General features: G+C 36.0%; 1 protein-coding gene across 1 annotated transcript in view; it reads right to left on the reverse strand.

The window, feature by feature from the left end:
* LOC136850773 (calcium-activated chloride channel regulator 1-like) overlaps positions 1 to 17,500 on the reverse strand; it is a 173,504-nt gene that overhangs the window by 12,651 nt on the left and 143,353 nt on the right. Inside the window, exons 3-4 of the mRNA XM_067124722.1 lie at positions 15,871 to 16,422; positions 13,600 to 13,721 (exon numbers count right to left, since the gene is read on the reverse strand). Of these exons, the coding sequence (XP_066980823.1) occupies positions 13,600 to 13,721; positions 15,871 to 16,422 (674 nt within the window). The remainder of the gene's footprint in view (positions 1 to 13,599; positions 13,722 to 15,870; positions 16,423 to 17,500) is intronic.

A 17,500-nucleotide genomic window follows, 5' to 3' on the forward strand; every position in this document is an offset into this window, starting at 1 on the left:
TGCTCTTTGGACATCAATTACTGCTAGCCTTTTCAGATTAGTGTTCCGGTGTTCTGGAATTCTCTTCCTGCTTCTGTTTTGCTAAGGTCTTACAGCATTACATCATTCGAGGTTTGGTTTACCTTTCAATTTCTGGTTAAGTTCTACACTGGTTGCAATCTCCTGCTTTATATATATATATATATATATATATATATATATATATATATATATATATATATATATATATATATATATATATATATATATATATATATATATATATATACATTTATATATATACATATATATATGTATATGTATATATATGTATATATATATTTTATATACATTATATATATATATATATATATATATATATGTATATATATATATATATATATATATATACATGTGTGTATATATATATATATATATATATATATATATATATATATATATATATATATATATATATATATATATATATATATATATATATATATATATATATATATATATATATATATATATATATATATTACATAATATTCACTCAATTAATATAGTTACTTCGGAGAACAAAATGGAATTGGTCCTATAACTACCATTACCTCCCTGTACACCAGCAATTCTGCACGCAGGCAAATTCAAACAGCAGACGTTTCACGCCTCTTGTTATAACCACCTCTTCAAATTTGTTATCACACTGTGTCTACCCCTCGAAAAAAATTTCTTTAATCCAACGCGGAACAACCAATTTTAAAGTAAATCCATAATAGAGTGATATGAAGCCCTGCAGAATCTTTTAATTAAGGAATATTTCCCACTCGCAGTCAGCAAATTCTCCTGTTTCCCCAAGAACTTTAGAGTATCTATACATATTACACCCAGATAGCAGCAGGAGGCTCTCTCTTGTGTATGTATATTCTGAATAAATTGGGAGCTCTCGAACCAAGCTCTCTCACCCAGCAGCTGATCACTGCGTTACCGTAAGTTACTGCTAATGGAAATTTCTTGGCATATTACCAACTCGCATATACTTATTCATTTTCTTGGAATATAAACAAGGCGACTGGCGGCTGGGGAGATGCGGTATCATACGCGTACAGTATTTGCTTACAGCTGGGGGGATATTGCATTTTTGCGTTGTTAGACTCCTGTTTTTTTTTTTTTTTGAGTTCGATGATGAGAGAGGTTTGCTTTGATTCGAAATGGGAGATATATATGTATATATGTAGACATATGTATGTATAATATATATATTAATATATACATTTGATTTATACATACAAATGGGGAGATATATATGTATATATATATATATATATGTATGTATATATATATATATTTTAATATATATATATATATATTATATATATATATATATATATATATATATATATATGTATATATATGTATAAATATAAATATAAATATATATATATAATATATATATATATATATATATATATATATATATATATATATATATATATATATATATATATATATATATATATATATATATATATATATATATATATATATATATATATATATATATAGTGTAGATACTCCCCAGGATTATGTATGTAATCAACGGATAGGTTTGCTTGAAAGCCAGTGGGTGTTACAGACTAATACACACACAAACAAAGCCACTCTAACATCTCCTAGAAACATAACAGACACCTCACACGTCTCGAACTGTCGACCTAACTGCTCAACGTCTCTTCGCTGCTGGAAGAAAGGGAGCTGGGGACTGGTACGACACATGTACATGCGCTACCGGGGTCTAAGCAATGTCAGGCAGGGCAGCCGATCGAGACTACGGTCTACCCCAAAGCCAAATCAAAGTCCTTCAAAGAAGGCATCGTGCTTACCCCATACAAAAAATTGGGAAAAAAGCACGTTAATAGAAAAAGAAGAATATATATGTACTGTATATATGTTTCATTTTGGAATTCCTCTGCAAAACCAGGTGGTGAAAAAGTCATATACTAAAGGGGAGTTTGAAAAGAGAGGTATTTTTAGTATTGTCATGCGAATGGAATTGCAAGTCCCGTAATTCTCTTCTAATTCTGAACATCATGACGTTTTGATCTCGTGTTTTGAAGTGTGTACTTGACGCTAAATGTTTTGGTAAACACTTAAGAGAGCTGTATACAAACATGCCCCTGCGGATGTGCTGGAAAGGTTTCGTTAAATTAAATAACATTATCTTAATGTCCAACTCTATTGTGGACGGGGGCAAAAGGTTCCGTTACATGCATTTTATTAATGTGAAAGGTTTTGTGTTGACGTTTTTCAAACTGAAAATGTAGCTCGCCTTTAAACGTACCTCTATTTTTGGTGAACGAATTTGCATCTGCGTTACATAAGGAAGGAAGGAGGGCTTCTTGCACAAGTGTCATTCGCGCTTGAGAAGATTTTTAAATAGTCCATTAATTTTTTTACTATTTATTAATTCGATTCATAATTTTTTCCTTGATGTATTCATTATGATATTTATATCTTTTTAATTCTAGAATGTTTTTTCCTCTGTATTTACCTCTGTTATAATTTAGTACTTTATGTTTTCTTATGAAATGTCAGTATTTCCATTCTTGGAATTCTCCTCTTCTACAACTGATTGCGCACACCCTCGCTCGCTCTCTCTCTCTCTCTCTCTCTCTCTCTCTCTCTCTCTCTCTCTCTCTCTCTCTGTCACTAACACTTGTTTATTCATACTGAAATTTCTTACCCACCGCTGTGATCTCTCTCTCTCTCTCTCTCTCTCTCTCTCTCTCTCTCTCTCTCTCTCTCTCTCTCATTCGTTTATTCATCCTTGAATTCCATACCTAAAGCTTTGATCTCTCTCTCTCTCTCTCTCTCTCTCTCTCTCTCTCTCTCTCTCTCTCTCTCTCCTCATTTTATTCATACTAAAATTGTACAGATTCCTCTCTCTCTCTCTCTCTCTCTCTCTCTCTCTCTCTCTCTCTCTCTCTCTCTCTCTCTCTCTCTCTCTCTCTCTCTCTCTCGCTTAACAGCCTCAACACACATCCTGACGATCCCATAACCTCGACAGGCGTTCCCTGAGTGTCAGGGAACACGAGAGAGAGAGAGAGAGAGAGAGAGAGAGAGAGAGAGAGAGAGAGAGAGAGAGAGAGAGAGAGAGAGAGAGACAGAGACTCTCGAAGGTTCATACATTCTAATGACATGGGTTCCGCGTGATGGAAGCAGTAAAATATTGACTGTGGAAGTTTAGGTTTCAGAGAAATTCGGCCGTTTTAGATTTGGCCCTGTTAGACGAATGATTAGAATCAGATGGTTTTAGTTTCTTTTAAAGCATATATATAATTATGTATATATATACATATATATGTAAATATATATGTATATATATATATATATATATATGCATATGTATGCATACATATATTTGTATATTTATATGTGTATATATATATATATATATATATGTATATATATATATATATATATATATATATATATATATATATATATATATATATATATATATATATAGATAGAGAGAGAGAGAGAGAGAGAGAGAGAGAGAGAGAGAGAGAACCAAAAAGGAGTATACATTTCCAGTTATTATATATACACTAGTATGTATAATAAAGTACAGATATACACGGATTTTGCCTTTGTAATAAAACATTCCTCAAACGAATATACAGTTGTAGGTAGTTCCCTTCCCTCCCCACCTCCCCTTCCCACCCCCATCCCCAAAAAAATCGGATTCAAGATACACATTGACTTCAATGCCCAAATCAAATAGCAATAAGGAGATGCCGTAAACACAATGGCCTGTCCCGAAAACTTTTAATTGCATTTTTTTTTTTTTTTTGTATCGTTCGCTTGCTGAGAAATTTCTCTCGTTGGTCTTAAGAGACGATGGAGATGTTTGCTTTTTCTTTGTCCCGTTGTTACTTTTATCGATTTTTTTTTTTTTGGCTTTAGTCAGTTCCTCTAAGAATTGGTTTGTCTGTCTGTCTGTCTGTTTGATAGTTTGTGTTCCTGTTGGTTAGTAGGACTTAGGTAGATGTTGATATCTCTCTCTCTCTCTCTCTCTCTCTCTCTCTCTCTATATCTATATATGTATATATATATCTATATACTTTATACGCACACACACACACACACACACACACACAGTACTTTACTACGGGTCACTATCTACGAAAGATCCGCATATTGTATAAAATCAGTGCAGACACCTTGGTCTAACCTGAGTGTTATTTTTTAAGCCAAGTGAAATGTCATTTCATTCATTTTTGGAGCTAATTGACTTGTCCTTTTACAAGCCTCTGATAGCCTCATCAAATATGCTTTGAGTTTTGTCGTTTTTTACAGTCACAAAATGGATGTTTTGAAACTCAAGTGACGGTGAAATGTTAAATTTTGCCGACATTTTTCTCTTTGTGATTTCCAATTTTGCAGTGCATAAACTAAACTGGGTTGGCAGAATCATTGAACTTACAGGAAACTAGCGCAAGATTAAACCCTACGGATAAACAAAAAATAGGTCCTTCTTGAACTAGCTTCGCAATTTGGAAGATGCGAGCTTCATTTATTTATTTTAAAAAGAATGTCATATATTTATTGCAAAAAACAAAGTGAAAACGGATAATTTTGTGACTTTTTTACGTGCACCAGTGTAAGAATTATTGTCGTATTTAAGAAGAAAATCAATTAATTATAAGGTGATTATTAATTGGAGACATTAATCTGAGGTAATTAATCATCTCACATCATGTTTTTAGAAGAAAAATACTTCTAAATAAACCGAAAAAAATGGTTTCTATATAATAATAAATCTCCCGTTTCAAAAACCGAACTGTTTACGAGAGCAAGATATGGTCGGGAATGCTGCCATCTGTTGAGAGAAAATCTCACTAGAGTCAACAGAAAACGAGACCCATTTCGGGCAGCGAGTATTTTTCAACACGTTCAAAGTTGACAAAACTCATTTATGGGGCCGCGGGTTTTATCTTCACGGCTTTGTTTGGGGAAATTGCGTGTTGCGAGAACTTTGTCGAGAGTTAACTGAAATGTTTACGCTTTATTTAATTTTTCGTTGTTTTTATTCTCTCCTATTCGAATTAACTGAGCCTTTAGAGTAATTATAAAGATTATTTTTCTCTTAATTTTTGACGCGGCCTGTATCATAAAATTGCGCTTTCGAAGCAGATTCCAAATGTGCTAATTAGTTTCATATAATAATAAACATTAATTCCCACTTGCCACCGAACATTTCTGATGCCATGATTTTATAAGAAATGTTTCAAATATCAAATATAAATTTACTTTAGGTAGCAGTGGCTATTGTTCCCAAGGAATTTAGATCAAATCTAGCCGTACCTAAGCCGTGTTATTATCTTGTTTTATCTTTTAGATGAATTAGCTACTACTGGCATTACAGGCTCTCTCTCTCTCTCTCTCATTCTATATATATATATATATATATATATATATATATATATATATATATATATATATTATATTTATATATATATAAATATATATATATAAATATATATAAATATAATATATATATATATATATATATATATATATATATATATATATATATATACATTTACATATACATATACATATATATATATACATATACATATACATACATATATATATATATATATATATATATATATATATATATATATATATATATATATATATATATGAGAAAGACAGATATATATATATAATAAATGAGAAAGAGAGAGAGAGAAGAGGAGCTATATATATATATATATATATATATATATATATATATATATATATATATATATATATATATATATATATATATATATATATATGTACATCAATAGCAATAGCTGTAGCTACTTGTATTCACATCACATTGCAATACGGGAATCCAGCGCTTAATTTTCTAAGTACAAAAGGAGTGTGTGTTTCGGGGGGCGGGGTGTTCTAACTGAGCCATCTCCGTTAATCAATACATTCCCAGTACCACAAATGAAAAGGAAAAAAACTCCCCCCCCCGTGCCATTTATTTACCAATAGAACGTCGTCTCGCTAAAACCGTGTTTAAAATTAATGCTGTCATCTATCTCTTGAGTAAGGAGGTGTTCTTTTTTATTTTTCGGGGGGTGGGGGCCCTGTACCAGGAGTCACTAGTTTTAAGTCTTTCTTTGAGCAAAGGAAAATAAAAAGAATAAATAAGAATAAAAATAAAATCATCTTTAGTGCTTGGAAGGATTCTTAAGAGCAAAAGACGTTAGAATTATTTGTTGTCTTAATCAATTACTAATTCCTTGAATTTAATTGTATTTTTATTTGTAGCTGACTGATGAATATTGATTGGAACTGCTGAAATTGTGTAAGTTTGCTACACGAAGAGTTTATCATTCTTATTTTATAAGATAATGGACGAGTTTGTAGCTGTTTTGTGTTTGTGTTTATATATATATATATATATATATATATATATATATATATATATATATATATATATATATATATATATATATATATATACACATATGTGTTTGTGTGTGGCATTATTTTATTATTGTTGATTTGCGATCAGTATTTTCAAGTTTTTCTTTACGAGAATATTAATTTTCAGTCCTGTTTTCTCTTCTCTCTCTATTAATTTTCAGTCCTGTTTTTTTCTCTCTCTCTCTCTCTCATATTCAGTTGTGAAGAGGAAGTTTGCTTTGCAAATTAATAACTGGGTGAATAAAAATATGTATCAGTCATAATAATAATAATAATAATAATAATAATAATAATAATAATAATAATAATAATAATAATAATAATAATAATAATAATAATAATAATAACAGTTTTTTTTCTCATTTGTCTAGTCAGCAGGGTGGGAGCAAATTATTTCTGGTTCATTGACCCTATTTCAGTAATTACTTTCGCAGTGCACTATGGATCATTACTTCTGTAATTCAAACTGATATCTCATTATTTTCCGTTGTATTTCATTACGGATATCATAACAATTTAGGTCCTATATTTAGTTGTTATATTAGTTAGTGGAAAAATGTAATATGTTTTTTGGGTATATATGAATTATCAAGTTTAATGGAACAGTTATTCTCCTATGACAATGTAAGTTCACAGTTAGTTAAAGCTGCATCTAGAGAATGTTTGCTAAACAATACCATTTTACATGTTTGGAATACTGCATGTTTGGGTGCGTCCAAACTACAGTAAACATATTGTAAACACACGTCAGCCACTTGTCGCATTCATGCCAAAAACAAGTTGAAAACAAGTCGACGACCATAAGTAAAGAACGAAGCTTTGGCCAATGCTGGATATTCGTGGGAAGAACTAGTTAGGACTAACGATAAGTTGTCAACTTGTGTTCAATTTGTTTGGGACTTGTGTGCAAAAAGTTACTGATGTGTGTTTATGACATGTTTTACTACAATGCTGGATTGTATGAAGCACTAATTAAGACTATCATGAAGTGTTCAACTTGTGTTCAATCTGTTTGAGATGTGTGTGCGATAAGTTGCTGATGTGTTGTTATGGAATGCTTTACTGCATTGTTTTATCGAGTGAGGCATTAGTTAGGACTACCAATAAGTTGTCAAACTGTATTCAACTTGTCTGGGACGTGTATGCAACAAGTTACCGACGAGTGTTTATGACGTGTTTTACAACAGTGCTGGATCGTATGAAGCACTAGTTTGGACTACCAAGAAGTCGTCAACTTGTATTCAACATGTCTGGGACATGTGTGCAGCTAGTTGCCAACTGTTGACGTGTGTTTATGACATGTTTTACTGTTGCGTGGATGCACACTCTGTCAATTTAGTGGCGCTTATACCTTCGATTGGAGTTTTGTTAGGCCTCACCATTTACCGCGCGTTCATTTGAATTAAATACAGTTTTAGATACCTCATTGTAAATTGCTTGCTTTGTTAATACCTCATTGCAAATTGCTTGCTTTTTTGATGCAGATGATGCAGGGCAGGAACGACTGTGAGTGAATGTGGTATGTTTACATGTTCACTGTAGCTCGAAAATTCTTGTTCGCTCCAGATTGATTTCAACACACATTGTTTCGACTTCACCCGGAAGTGGGATTATGTACGATTCTAAAGAAAAGACATGTTTCACTATTTCTGGCATCAAGTTTGTTCCGGAATGATTTCAAAGCACATTGTTTTCACATCGCTCGAGGGTGGGATTGTGAACGATTCTGAAGAAGTGACAATATTGTGTGTGTATATATATATATATATATATATATATATATAATATATATATATACATATACATATACATATATATATATATATATATATATATATATATATATATATATATATATATATATATATATATATATATAGAGAGAGAGAGAGAGAGAGAGAGAGAGAGAGAGAGAGAGAGAGAGAGAGAGAGAGAGAGAGAGACGCTGTTACAAATGAATGGACTCTGTCTACAGGAAATATTATGTCTGTATCGCTTAATATGAAACTATTATATTTTTCTTAATTTCCAACTTTATGACTACTGAGAATACTACATCTGTAGTCTCTATTTGTATTATCATCTTCATATAATACGTTAAAAGGAAAACCCAAAATTAGGCAAAACTCCCAACCACAGATGACGGCTTTCAAGGCTGCTGCCAGTCTAAATCGCCCAAAAGTCTCCCTCAAGGAAACGCGGTCTTCCAGCCTCTCTTGAAGCGTGCGAGACCTCAGCAAAGACAAAAACACACCAGTAAAGACGACGCGAGCGAGCGAGCGAGCGGAGCAAACCTCTCCCTAGATTCACATTTGCCAGAATAATTCCGGAACGAGTAACTCGAATAGTTTAACTGTTTCAGCGACAAATCTAATTTAGGTCGTAGTCTGAGCCCAGCAAGCGAAAAATTTTCATTCCCGCTGCCACCAGAAATGAATGCATTTTTCATTGCCTACATTAAATGCCCCAGAACATAAGGTGCTGCTGGTGATGGTGGTGGTGGTTTTGGTGGTTGGGGATGGGGGTGGGGGTGGGGGTGGGGGGAAGCTAGGACAAGAGGAGGAGGCTGAGGATAAGGGATGGAGAGATACATTCGTGTTGTTCCTCTCCAGGAAATGAATGTTGCATCATCATCTTCCCCAGCTGTTTCTCTTCATGAAAATTATATTTTTCTTTATATTCATGGATTACACTGTCTGGGTTTGTATTTCAAAGAGGGGGGCGACAGATACTGGTGCAAAATTGTAGAAATAGCAAAATAGGTCCGTGAATGAAGTAAGGAATAACTGATTTTTGCAGATGGTGCAGTGCTGGCTGGGGAAAGTGGAGAGAAACTTCAGTGACTAGCAAATGTGTATAAAACTGTTTACATGATGAGAAAATTGAGAATAGGTGGGAGAAATATTGAGGTTATCAATGCAAATGGAAACCAGGAAGATGGAGGAATGTATATTATAATGGATACTGGGTAAACCAGAAGCAATAGATTCATTCAGTTGGTGATAGTGAGGAGAAACTGCAGATACGTGTGAATGAATTTGAGATTGTTTGCAACAGGCGCACGTTTGGAGTGTATGTGGGTAAGATTAAGGTTATTGGTGAAGCAGTGAATTGAGTTATAAGGGATGTTTGAAGATTTGAAGGAAATACTGGGAGCAAGTGTATCAGATCATGATAGAATAGAGAATAGATGAAATACAGAATAGCTGAGGGAAGGGAGGTAGCGAGATGTATGCTAGAAAGTTTGGAAGAAGCTTGGAGTAACAAAGGGAGCAAAGGTTGGAATGTATGAAATGATTGTTGAGCTAACTCTTCTTTATAGAAGTGAAGTATGTTTCTGAATGGAAATGAAAGAAAAATTTGATGTACGGATAAATTTTTTGTGGTATGTGTGGCATATGAGTACCAGAAATGGTGAGAATGTGGAGACACACACAAGTGGTAGTCTTAGTATAGGTGAAAGGATAGATCAAGGTGTCTAAGGTGGTATGGCCATGAGGAGAGAATGGAGGATGATAGGTAGGGGAAAAGAGAGAGTACATTTCGAAAGTATTGGTACTGAAGTAAAGGAAGACAGAAGACTAGACAGGCGACGTGAAAGAGGCATAAGAAAGGAATGGCCTCAGCATCTGTGAAACAAAACTGCGTTCTAGATAAAGGGAAACTGCACAGTGTGTGTGTGTGTGTGTGTGTGTGTGTGTGTGTGTGTGTTCCACACGCTACTCATGACTCATCAGTTCAAGCATGAATGCATGTCCTGCCTAGTGTGCATGTTTGTAAACCTTTGTTTCTACAAGGGATAATTGTTTCTCCAATTAGAAACCATGCCCTTCCCCAACAAACTTTTCCTTGGCATATAAAAAAGGTAGATCATTCACCTGTCTTGAAGTAAGTACTTCAGCGCATCTTTGTTTATAATGTATTCATGAAATTGGTCAATTACTTTTCAGCAGACGCATAAATTTACTTTTAAAGTTGGTGTGGTATAACTCTCCTCCTTGCATTTAGAATTAATGAAAAATAATTCATGTCAATGATAATTGATTTTTTTAATATCATAATCTCAGTTTATCGAGCTTGTTCACTTAAGATTGAAACAAATAAAATTTGATTATCGCAGGATGTTTAAAGTACGTGCCTTTACTCCATTCATCTTTGCGTTTTTTGTGTATGATGCTCACTTGAAATTAGAAATCATAATAATTAATAACCTTTGAAGTACATTCTTCAAACATTACAGATAAAAAATTATTTCTCTTATGAATACACAGATAGCACATCATGTTTGATGCAAGAAATATCATTAGGCTGTAATGTACATAAACGCCATGTATTGCACAATCAAAGAACTGCATTTTTAATAAGATTCAGAACTTAACCATCCCGTGGGGGTTGGGGGCGGGGCGGTGGGGGGGGGCCTAGTGCCATCACTGCGCCTCATGGGGTGCACTGTAGGCTTTACTAAAGGTTCTTTGCAGCGTCCCTTCGGCCCCTAGCTGCAACCCCTTTCGTTCCTTTTACTGTACCTCCATTCATTTTATCTTTCTTCCATCTTGCTATCCACCCTCTCCCAACAATTATTTCAAAGTGCAACAGCGAGGTTTTCCTCCTGTTACACCTTTCAAACCTACCTACTCTCAATTTCCTTTCCAGAGCTGAATGACCTCATAGGTCCCAGTGCTTGGCCTTTGGCCTAAACTCTATATTCCATTCCATTCCAGAACTTAATCAAGAGCAATGTATTGAATAGACTTCCTGTTCTTATCATGTACTTTTCTCGTCTTAAAATGGCTCCACACCTATACAGTTATTTTCCTTGCAATATATTGTTAGAATGAGGGCAATTATTTTTTATTTGATTAGAAGTTCCTCTCTTGCAACCTCGGGTCGGGATATGTAGCCTGCATGTTATTTTTACGGTCATTCAAGATAGAAACTCGTACGTGATTGAACTCCAAAGTTCCTCTTAGTAGGAATGATTTATTTTTATTGAATTTCCTGGTCTTGGTATTAGTCGTAAACTTTATTTCCTTAACTCATAAGTAGTGTTGTTGGGCAGTAGTTGAACATACATACTATTTTCCGTTATTTTACTCACGCCTCTTGAATTACAAAAATACTTTGCCATAAACTTCAGACTCCCATACATTCGTGGTTAATTTTTGACTGCACTGATGTAAATTTCTTGACGATACATACCTATTCAGCATTTCCTATACTGCAGACTTTAGTAGCTGCATACTGTATTAAGAACTGTTATGATATTAATTTATTCTATAACTCATGAATTTTATATGTCACCATTTTATAAATTTTACAAAAGTCTAACTAACATATTTTCCAGTACCGATGACCTTTAGTTGTTGTAACACCAGATAATTTAATTATCAGATCAATAAATCATTCGTCCGGTACTTCGATAAACCACCTGCCTTTGTTACCTGTCAGCTACACACCACATGCAATATTTGCTTTCAAAACCAGCCCAGCTCGGTCTCACTTCAACCAATTTCCTGTTCAAACTGCATTTAAAAGATAGAGTATCTGGCAGAGGTCGATTGAAAGTTGGATGTGTTAGTAATGGATTACAAGACTGATATGGCTTCATTTTTGAATGTCATGTGGTCCTCTTTGTTAAACTATTATTAAGGGTAGGATCTGTGTCTCGACTAAAATTGTAGGAGAATGTTTACAATTCACAATATATAATTCCTCTATTTTATTTATTATTCTAAGTGCTAGTCTAAAACAGTTCTTGTATTTGAATAATTTACTTACATTTTTATGTATTTATTTGTTAATATGGTAATTTATTTTCCTTTCTTTTGCAATATCTAATCTCTTCTTTCAGTATTTCATATTTTCTGTTACTTATTTCAAATGAACACCACAATATTCTTTGGAAGCTTCAATTTCAAGTCAGTGGCCTCTGTGGTGGGCTTGTTCTGTATGAATAGGGATCATCTTCTGAATAATAGTTAAAAAGGTTAAAGACCTCCTGGGTCTCTGTAGGCTCATAGGGTAGGCGCTGATCTCCTGTTTCTTAGGCCGATAGCCAGTGGGGGACAGGTCCCAATGCCTATGACATGTGGCTAATGTGTCGCTAGGCCCACTGTGCAACTTCCCAGCCCGAGGGCTGGTCCCTATTCTCTTACTGAACCTATCCGGTTTTTTCGGACCTTTAGGTTGACGGACTACCGGATTTGTGCAGAGGCTCAATCCGAGCCATCAGTGAGAAGCGGGATTTGAACCCCGGCCCCCTCGACTGGTGGCCGAGAATCATACCACTGCACCACCAGTAATGCTTTGTCTGTCCATTGTTCTGTTCATACAGTCGAAGTGTGACAACGTTTATAGATATGAAAATGGAATTATGAAACAAAGCAGTGTTCTTTCTCTCGTCCTCTGTAATGGATTATTACAGCGTTTATCTCTTCCGTAATTTCTTAATCGCCTGCGGAACTGAAGAGTTTACAAAGGCAGCCAAAGGTGATATTTGAACATATAACGATTACGGGCTATTACTTGAACTTGCACCCCCTCCCCCTTCACTCAGTTAAGCAAACAGCGTAAGAAAGAAAGGAGTGATCCAGCGTTGAGAGTTTATTACCAGAGAAGAATTTCACCCCGGGCCATTAAACTTTGACCTTTGGCGGCGCTAACGAGATAATTCCGTTTGCCCTACTATACTGGCCGGGAGTAAAAATTGCAGCGGGCTATCATATACAGCACCGGAGTAATCGGAAAATGCCGGCTGGAACTTAAATACGCTTCAGGTAAAGAGGTTTGAGCTTACGTAGACATTCTTGGAGCTTATGTGGTCATGGTAACTGCTTCGTTTTGGTCAGTTTTGCGTTATTGTACGTATTTAATAGATGGGGAATGTATGAATGAGCACGGTTTTGTAGGTGAGAAGACCGAATAATGTGAAACCTGTTTTTTGTCCTCACATAAAAGCAAGAATAAAAGAACAAGAGAGACGGAGAAAGACTATAGGTCTACTCCTGCTACTGCTTTTGAAAGCAAGCACCGAAATCACACGTCCAAAACAAGACAAGACGAGGTCGGGTACAAAAAAAAAAAAAAAAAAAAAAAAAAAAAAACTGTGCAACTCACCTCAGATGCGCGAAGTCTTGGTGGAGTTTCATAACCTCCCAGGCGGATCGGCCGCTGCAGAGGGCGTTTTGCTTCGTCGGCGCCTCGGCGTTGTGGCTGGCCCCGTCGCAGAACTTGGTCACCTGCGCGACGGGAGAGACAGACAACAAGAACTTTGTTCATTAAAGACTGTATGGAGGAGGAATAGAAGCGGCAACTTAGCTTCAACTTGGCCGGACCCGCCGGCGGGCACTAGGGCTCCTGGCTCCTGCCTCCCCCAAAACTTAGTTGTGTATCTCTCTCTCTCTCTCTCTCTCTCTCTCTCTCTTGGAAATGGGTGGGGTTGGGGGAAGGGATTTCAGGACGGGGGAAGGCAAAGTTCAACTCTCTCTCTCTCTCTCTCTCTTGGAAATGGGTACAAGGTGGGGAGAAGGGGTTTCGGGACGGAGGAAGGCAAAGTCCAACTCTCTCTCTCTCTCTTCTCTCTCTTGGAAATGGGTGGGGGTTGGGGGAAGGGGTTTGGGGAAGGGGGAAGGCAAAGTTCAAAGTTTATTACAGTTTGCTACACACGCTGGTGAATGGCGGCAGGCGAAGGGAGACGTGGATTAAACTCTTAGTTGTTGTCCTTCCTCGTCTCTCGTCATTCACTCAAGAGTTGTAATTACAAACGCTCTCAAGATTTCCAGAAATGAGGAACACTGGTATTTTTATTCAGCTCATCCTCTTGTCAAATACTTTTTTTTAATTAAATTTATGAGACTTTACTGATTATATTAAGTTTAAGATGTTTCCTATGGTATTTATAACTAGAGAAACTGTGTCTCTGTTCTCGATGCTTGTTCAGTTTCAACGGATTAGTTTACAATGATGTACTCGCGAAGAGAGTAGTGGTTATTGATATTGTATTCTTCATGCAAGCAAAACACACACACACTCACACACACACACACATATATGTATGTATGTATGTATGTAGGTGTATGGAGTGAAGAATAAATATAATTCATTACTTTTCTTCTCCTTTCTTTAGAAACAGTTATGTTTTTATCGGTCAGCAGAATGTTGTTTTATTAAACTTTCTCCGCACACACACGTACACACACATACAGTATACACAAACTCACACAAACACACACAGTTCAACAAATTTTGTTGTTCGGTAGTTACCGGATTATGGAATACTCAGCACAGTATTGAATATTTATTTTGGAAATGCATTTTCCGTAATCCCAAATCAACAAAGCATAATACGCATGCGTCCCCTTATGGCAGGTGTTACAATACGCTCATTAAGTGAGTATCAATAAGATTTTTACGAAATTCATTAATAAACATCTAGCAATGTTGACAGCGAGCATCACGTGTTTTCTTTTAGAGCCAAGATCAAAGGAAAATACGAAGTTTACACAAAATTACCGTTGAATTTACGAATAAGTTGACAATGGCCGTTCTCATGAAAAAAAGGAAAGAGTATTTTATCTTTCTGTTTGGTTACAAAATCCATACAATCGTTCTTTGTTTTAAAATTCAAGGGGGGAAACACAGTAGGGAGAGAAAAACTGTGTAGAAAAATCCTCCTTTTGTTCTTTGTGTTTTTTTTTTTTTGTCGTTTGTCAGGGTTTGGGTGAAATCTTTATTTTTTTTTGGGGGTGTTGCAACAATTCAGTGTTTTCGTATGACGTTTGTTTGCCAAAGAAACTTGGAAAGATTGTTTTAAGGCTTGATTGTAAGAAGCTAATTTGTAGATATTTTAGGTGGCAAAAATCACAATCGTAATGAATTTTTCGTTGGCAAAACAATAATCTGTAATGAGCTCTTAGGTTGTAGAAAGCTAATTTATAGTGAACTCTTAGGTGATAATAACCTAATTTGTAGTGCATTTTCGGGTAGTAAAAAGGTAATTTGTAAAGAATTTTGAGGTGACAAAAAGCTAATTCGTAATGAATTTTGATGTGACAAAAAGCTAATTTGAAACAAATTTTGAGGTGACAAAAATCTAATTTGTAATGAGTTTTGAGGTGACAAAAAGGTTATTTGTAACGAATATCAGGTGACAGAAAGCTAATTTGTAACGAATTTGAGGTGACAGAAAGCTAATTTGTAACGAATTTGAGATGACAAAAAGCTAATTTGTAACGAATTTGAGATGACAAAAAGTTAATTTGTAACGAATTTTGAGGTGATGAAAAGCTAATTTGTAATGAACTCTTATGTGGTAGGAAGCGAATTTGTAATGAAATCTTAGGTGGTCAAAAACTAATTAGCAATGAATTTTGTTCAAATATCTCTTACCTGTGGCAAATGCGGAAGTGACAACAGCGAAGACGTTGCGTTCCGATGCGCCTCTGGAGGCCACGCGCAGTGATGCGCCTGATCCGGATGGCACGCCAGATGGTGAACGTGGGCGTCCGTGCAGACGGCGGCAGCCCACTGCGCCCCCTTCCGGTACCAAGGCTTGTACATCGGGTCCTCCGGGAACCCAGATTCCGAAAAGAGGCCCCAGCGGTACTTCCCCCACTCCCCTACGAGGACACTAGCCGCCCTGGACGCCTGTGCCGCGGAGGAATTCGCCACCTGCAGGAACCCCACGCCCATCTGTATGAAGTCTCCCTCGACGCCGCAGCCTCCGCTTTGCTGCGTCCAAGGGGAGTCTCCGAAGACAGGGTGTGGCGGCTCCAGCCTCATGTGGGGTGTTTGCGTCGGAGGTGGAGGTGGGTCTCCGGATAAGGGCGGATGACAGGCTCGCGTGGACCAGTGGTTCGGGAGGACGACTGTGGCCGTCTTCAGGGAGGCCACGCCCTCCGTGGCCACGAAGAGGGCGTTGGACCAGGCCAGGAGTACGGTCTGCCGAAGAAAGGAGATCGGAACGTCAGAGAAATTATGATAAGTAATATGTTCTGAGAACAAATCTAGAGATATTAATAATAGGATTAGTAACAGGAAAAGAATAACTGGCAGAAAATGTTAGTAGTTTTATTAAGCTTAACAATAAATAATGCATATTAAACTTAACAATAAATAATCCATATTACGCTTAACGATAAATAATCCATATTAAGCTTAACAGTAAATAATCCATATTAAGTTAAACAATAAATAATCCAATCCCAATTTTGCCCTGATAAGGATTTCTGTGCGTATCTCTCTTCATCTCCATTTATTTCCTGATTTTTGTATTGCCGTTCATATTACATCAAGGTGATTTACTGCCTTTCCAAATCCTTGAGGAGCTAGCTGGTTTTAGTTTTCTGTAAAAGAAAACTATTGTGCCGGCTTTGTCCGTCCGTCCGCACTTTTTTCCTTCCGCACTTTTTCTGTCCGCCCTCAGATCTTAAAAACTACTAAGGCTAGAAGGCTGCAAATTATTATGTTGAACATCCACCTTCCAATCATCAACCATACCAAATTGCATCCCTCTAGCCTCAGAAGTTTTTATTTTATTTAAGGTTAAAATTAGCCATAATCGTGCTTCTGGCAACGATATAGGATAGGCCACCACCGGCCCTTGGTTAAAGTTTCATGGGCCGCGGCTCATAGAGCATATTACCGAGACCACCGAAAGATAGATCTATTTTCGGTGGCCTTATTATACGCTGTAGCTGCTGTACAGAAAACTCGATTTCGCCGAAGAAACTTCGGCGCATTTTTTACTTGGTTGTATTGCCGTGCATATTACATTAAGGTGATTTACTGACTTTCCAAATCCTTAAGGAAATAGTTGGCTTTTTATCCAGTTTATGCAAAAGCATGTAAGTATTCCTTGGTGAGTAGATCATTGTGTATAATGTAAGTTTTATCATTAATGATTTTCATACAGGACTGGACCTTTCTGTTGGAACCAGGAGGTGATGTCATTACTGAAAGAATTAATCACCATCATTACATTCCTTTCGCCTTCCCTCTGCCTTCTGGTTTTGTCATG

The sequence above is a fragment of the Macrobrachium rosenbergii genome, chromosome 22 (assembly GCF_040412425.1).
Source record: "Macrobrachium rosenbergii isolate ZJJX-2024 chromosome 22, ASM4041242v1, whole genome shotgun sequence".
NCBI lineage: Eukaryota > Metazoa > Arthropoda > Malacostraca > Decapoda > Palaemonidae > Macrobrachium > Macrobrachium rosenbergii.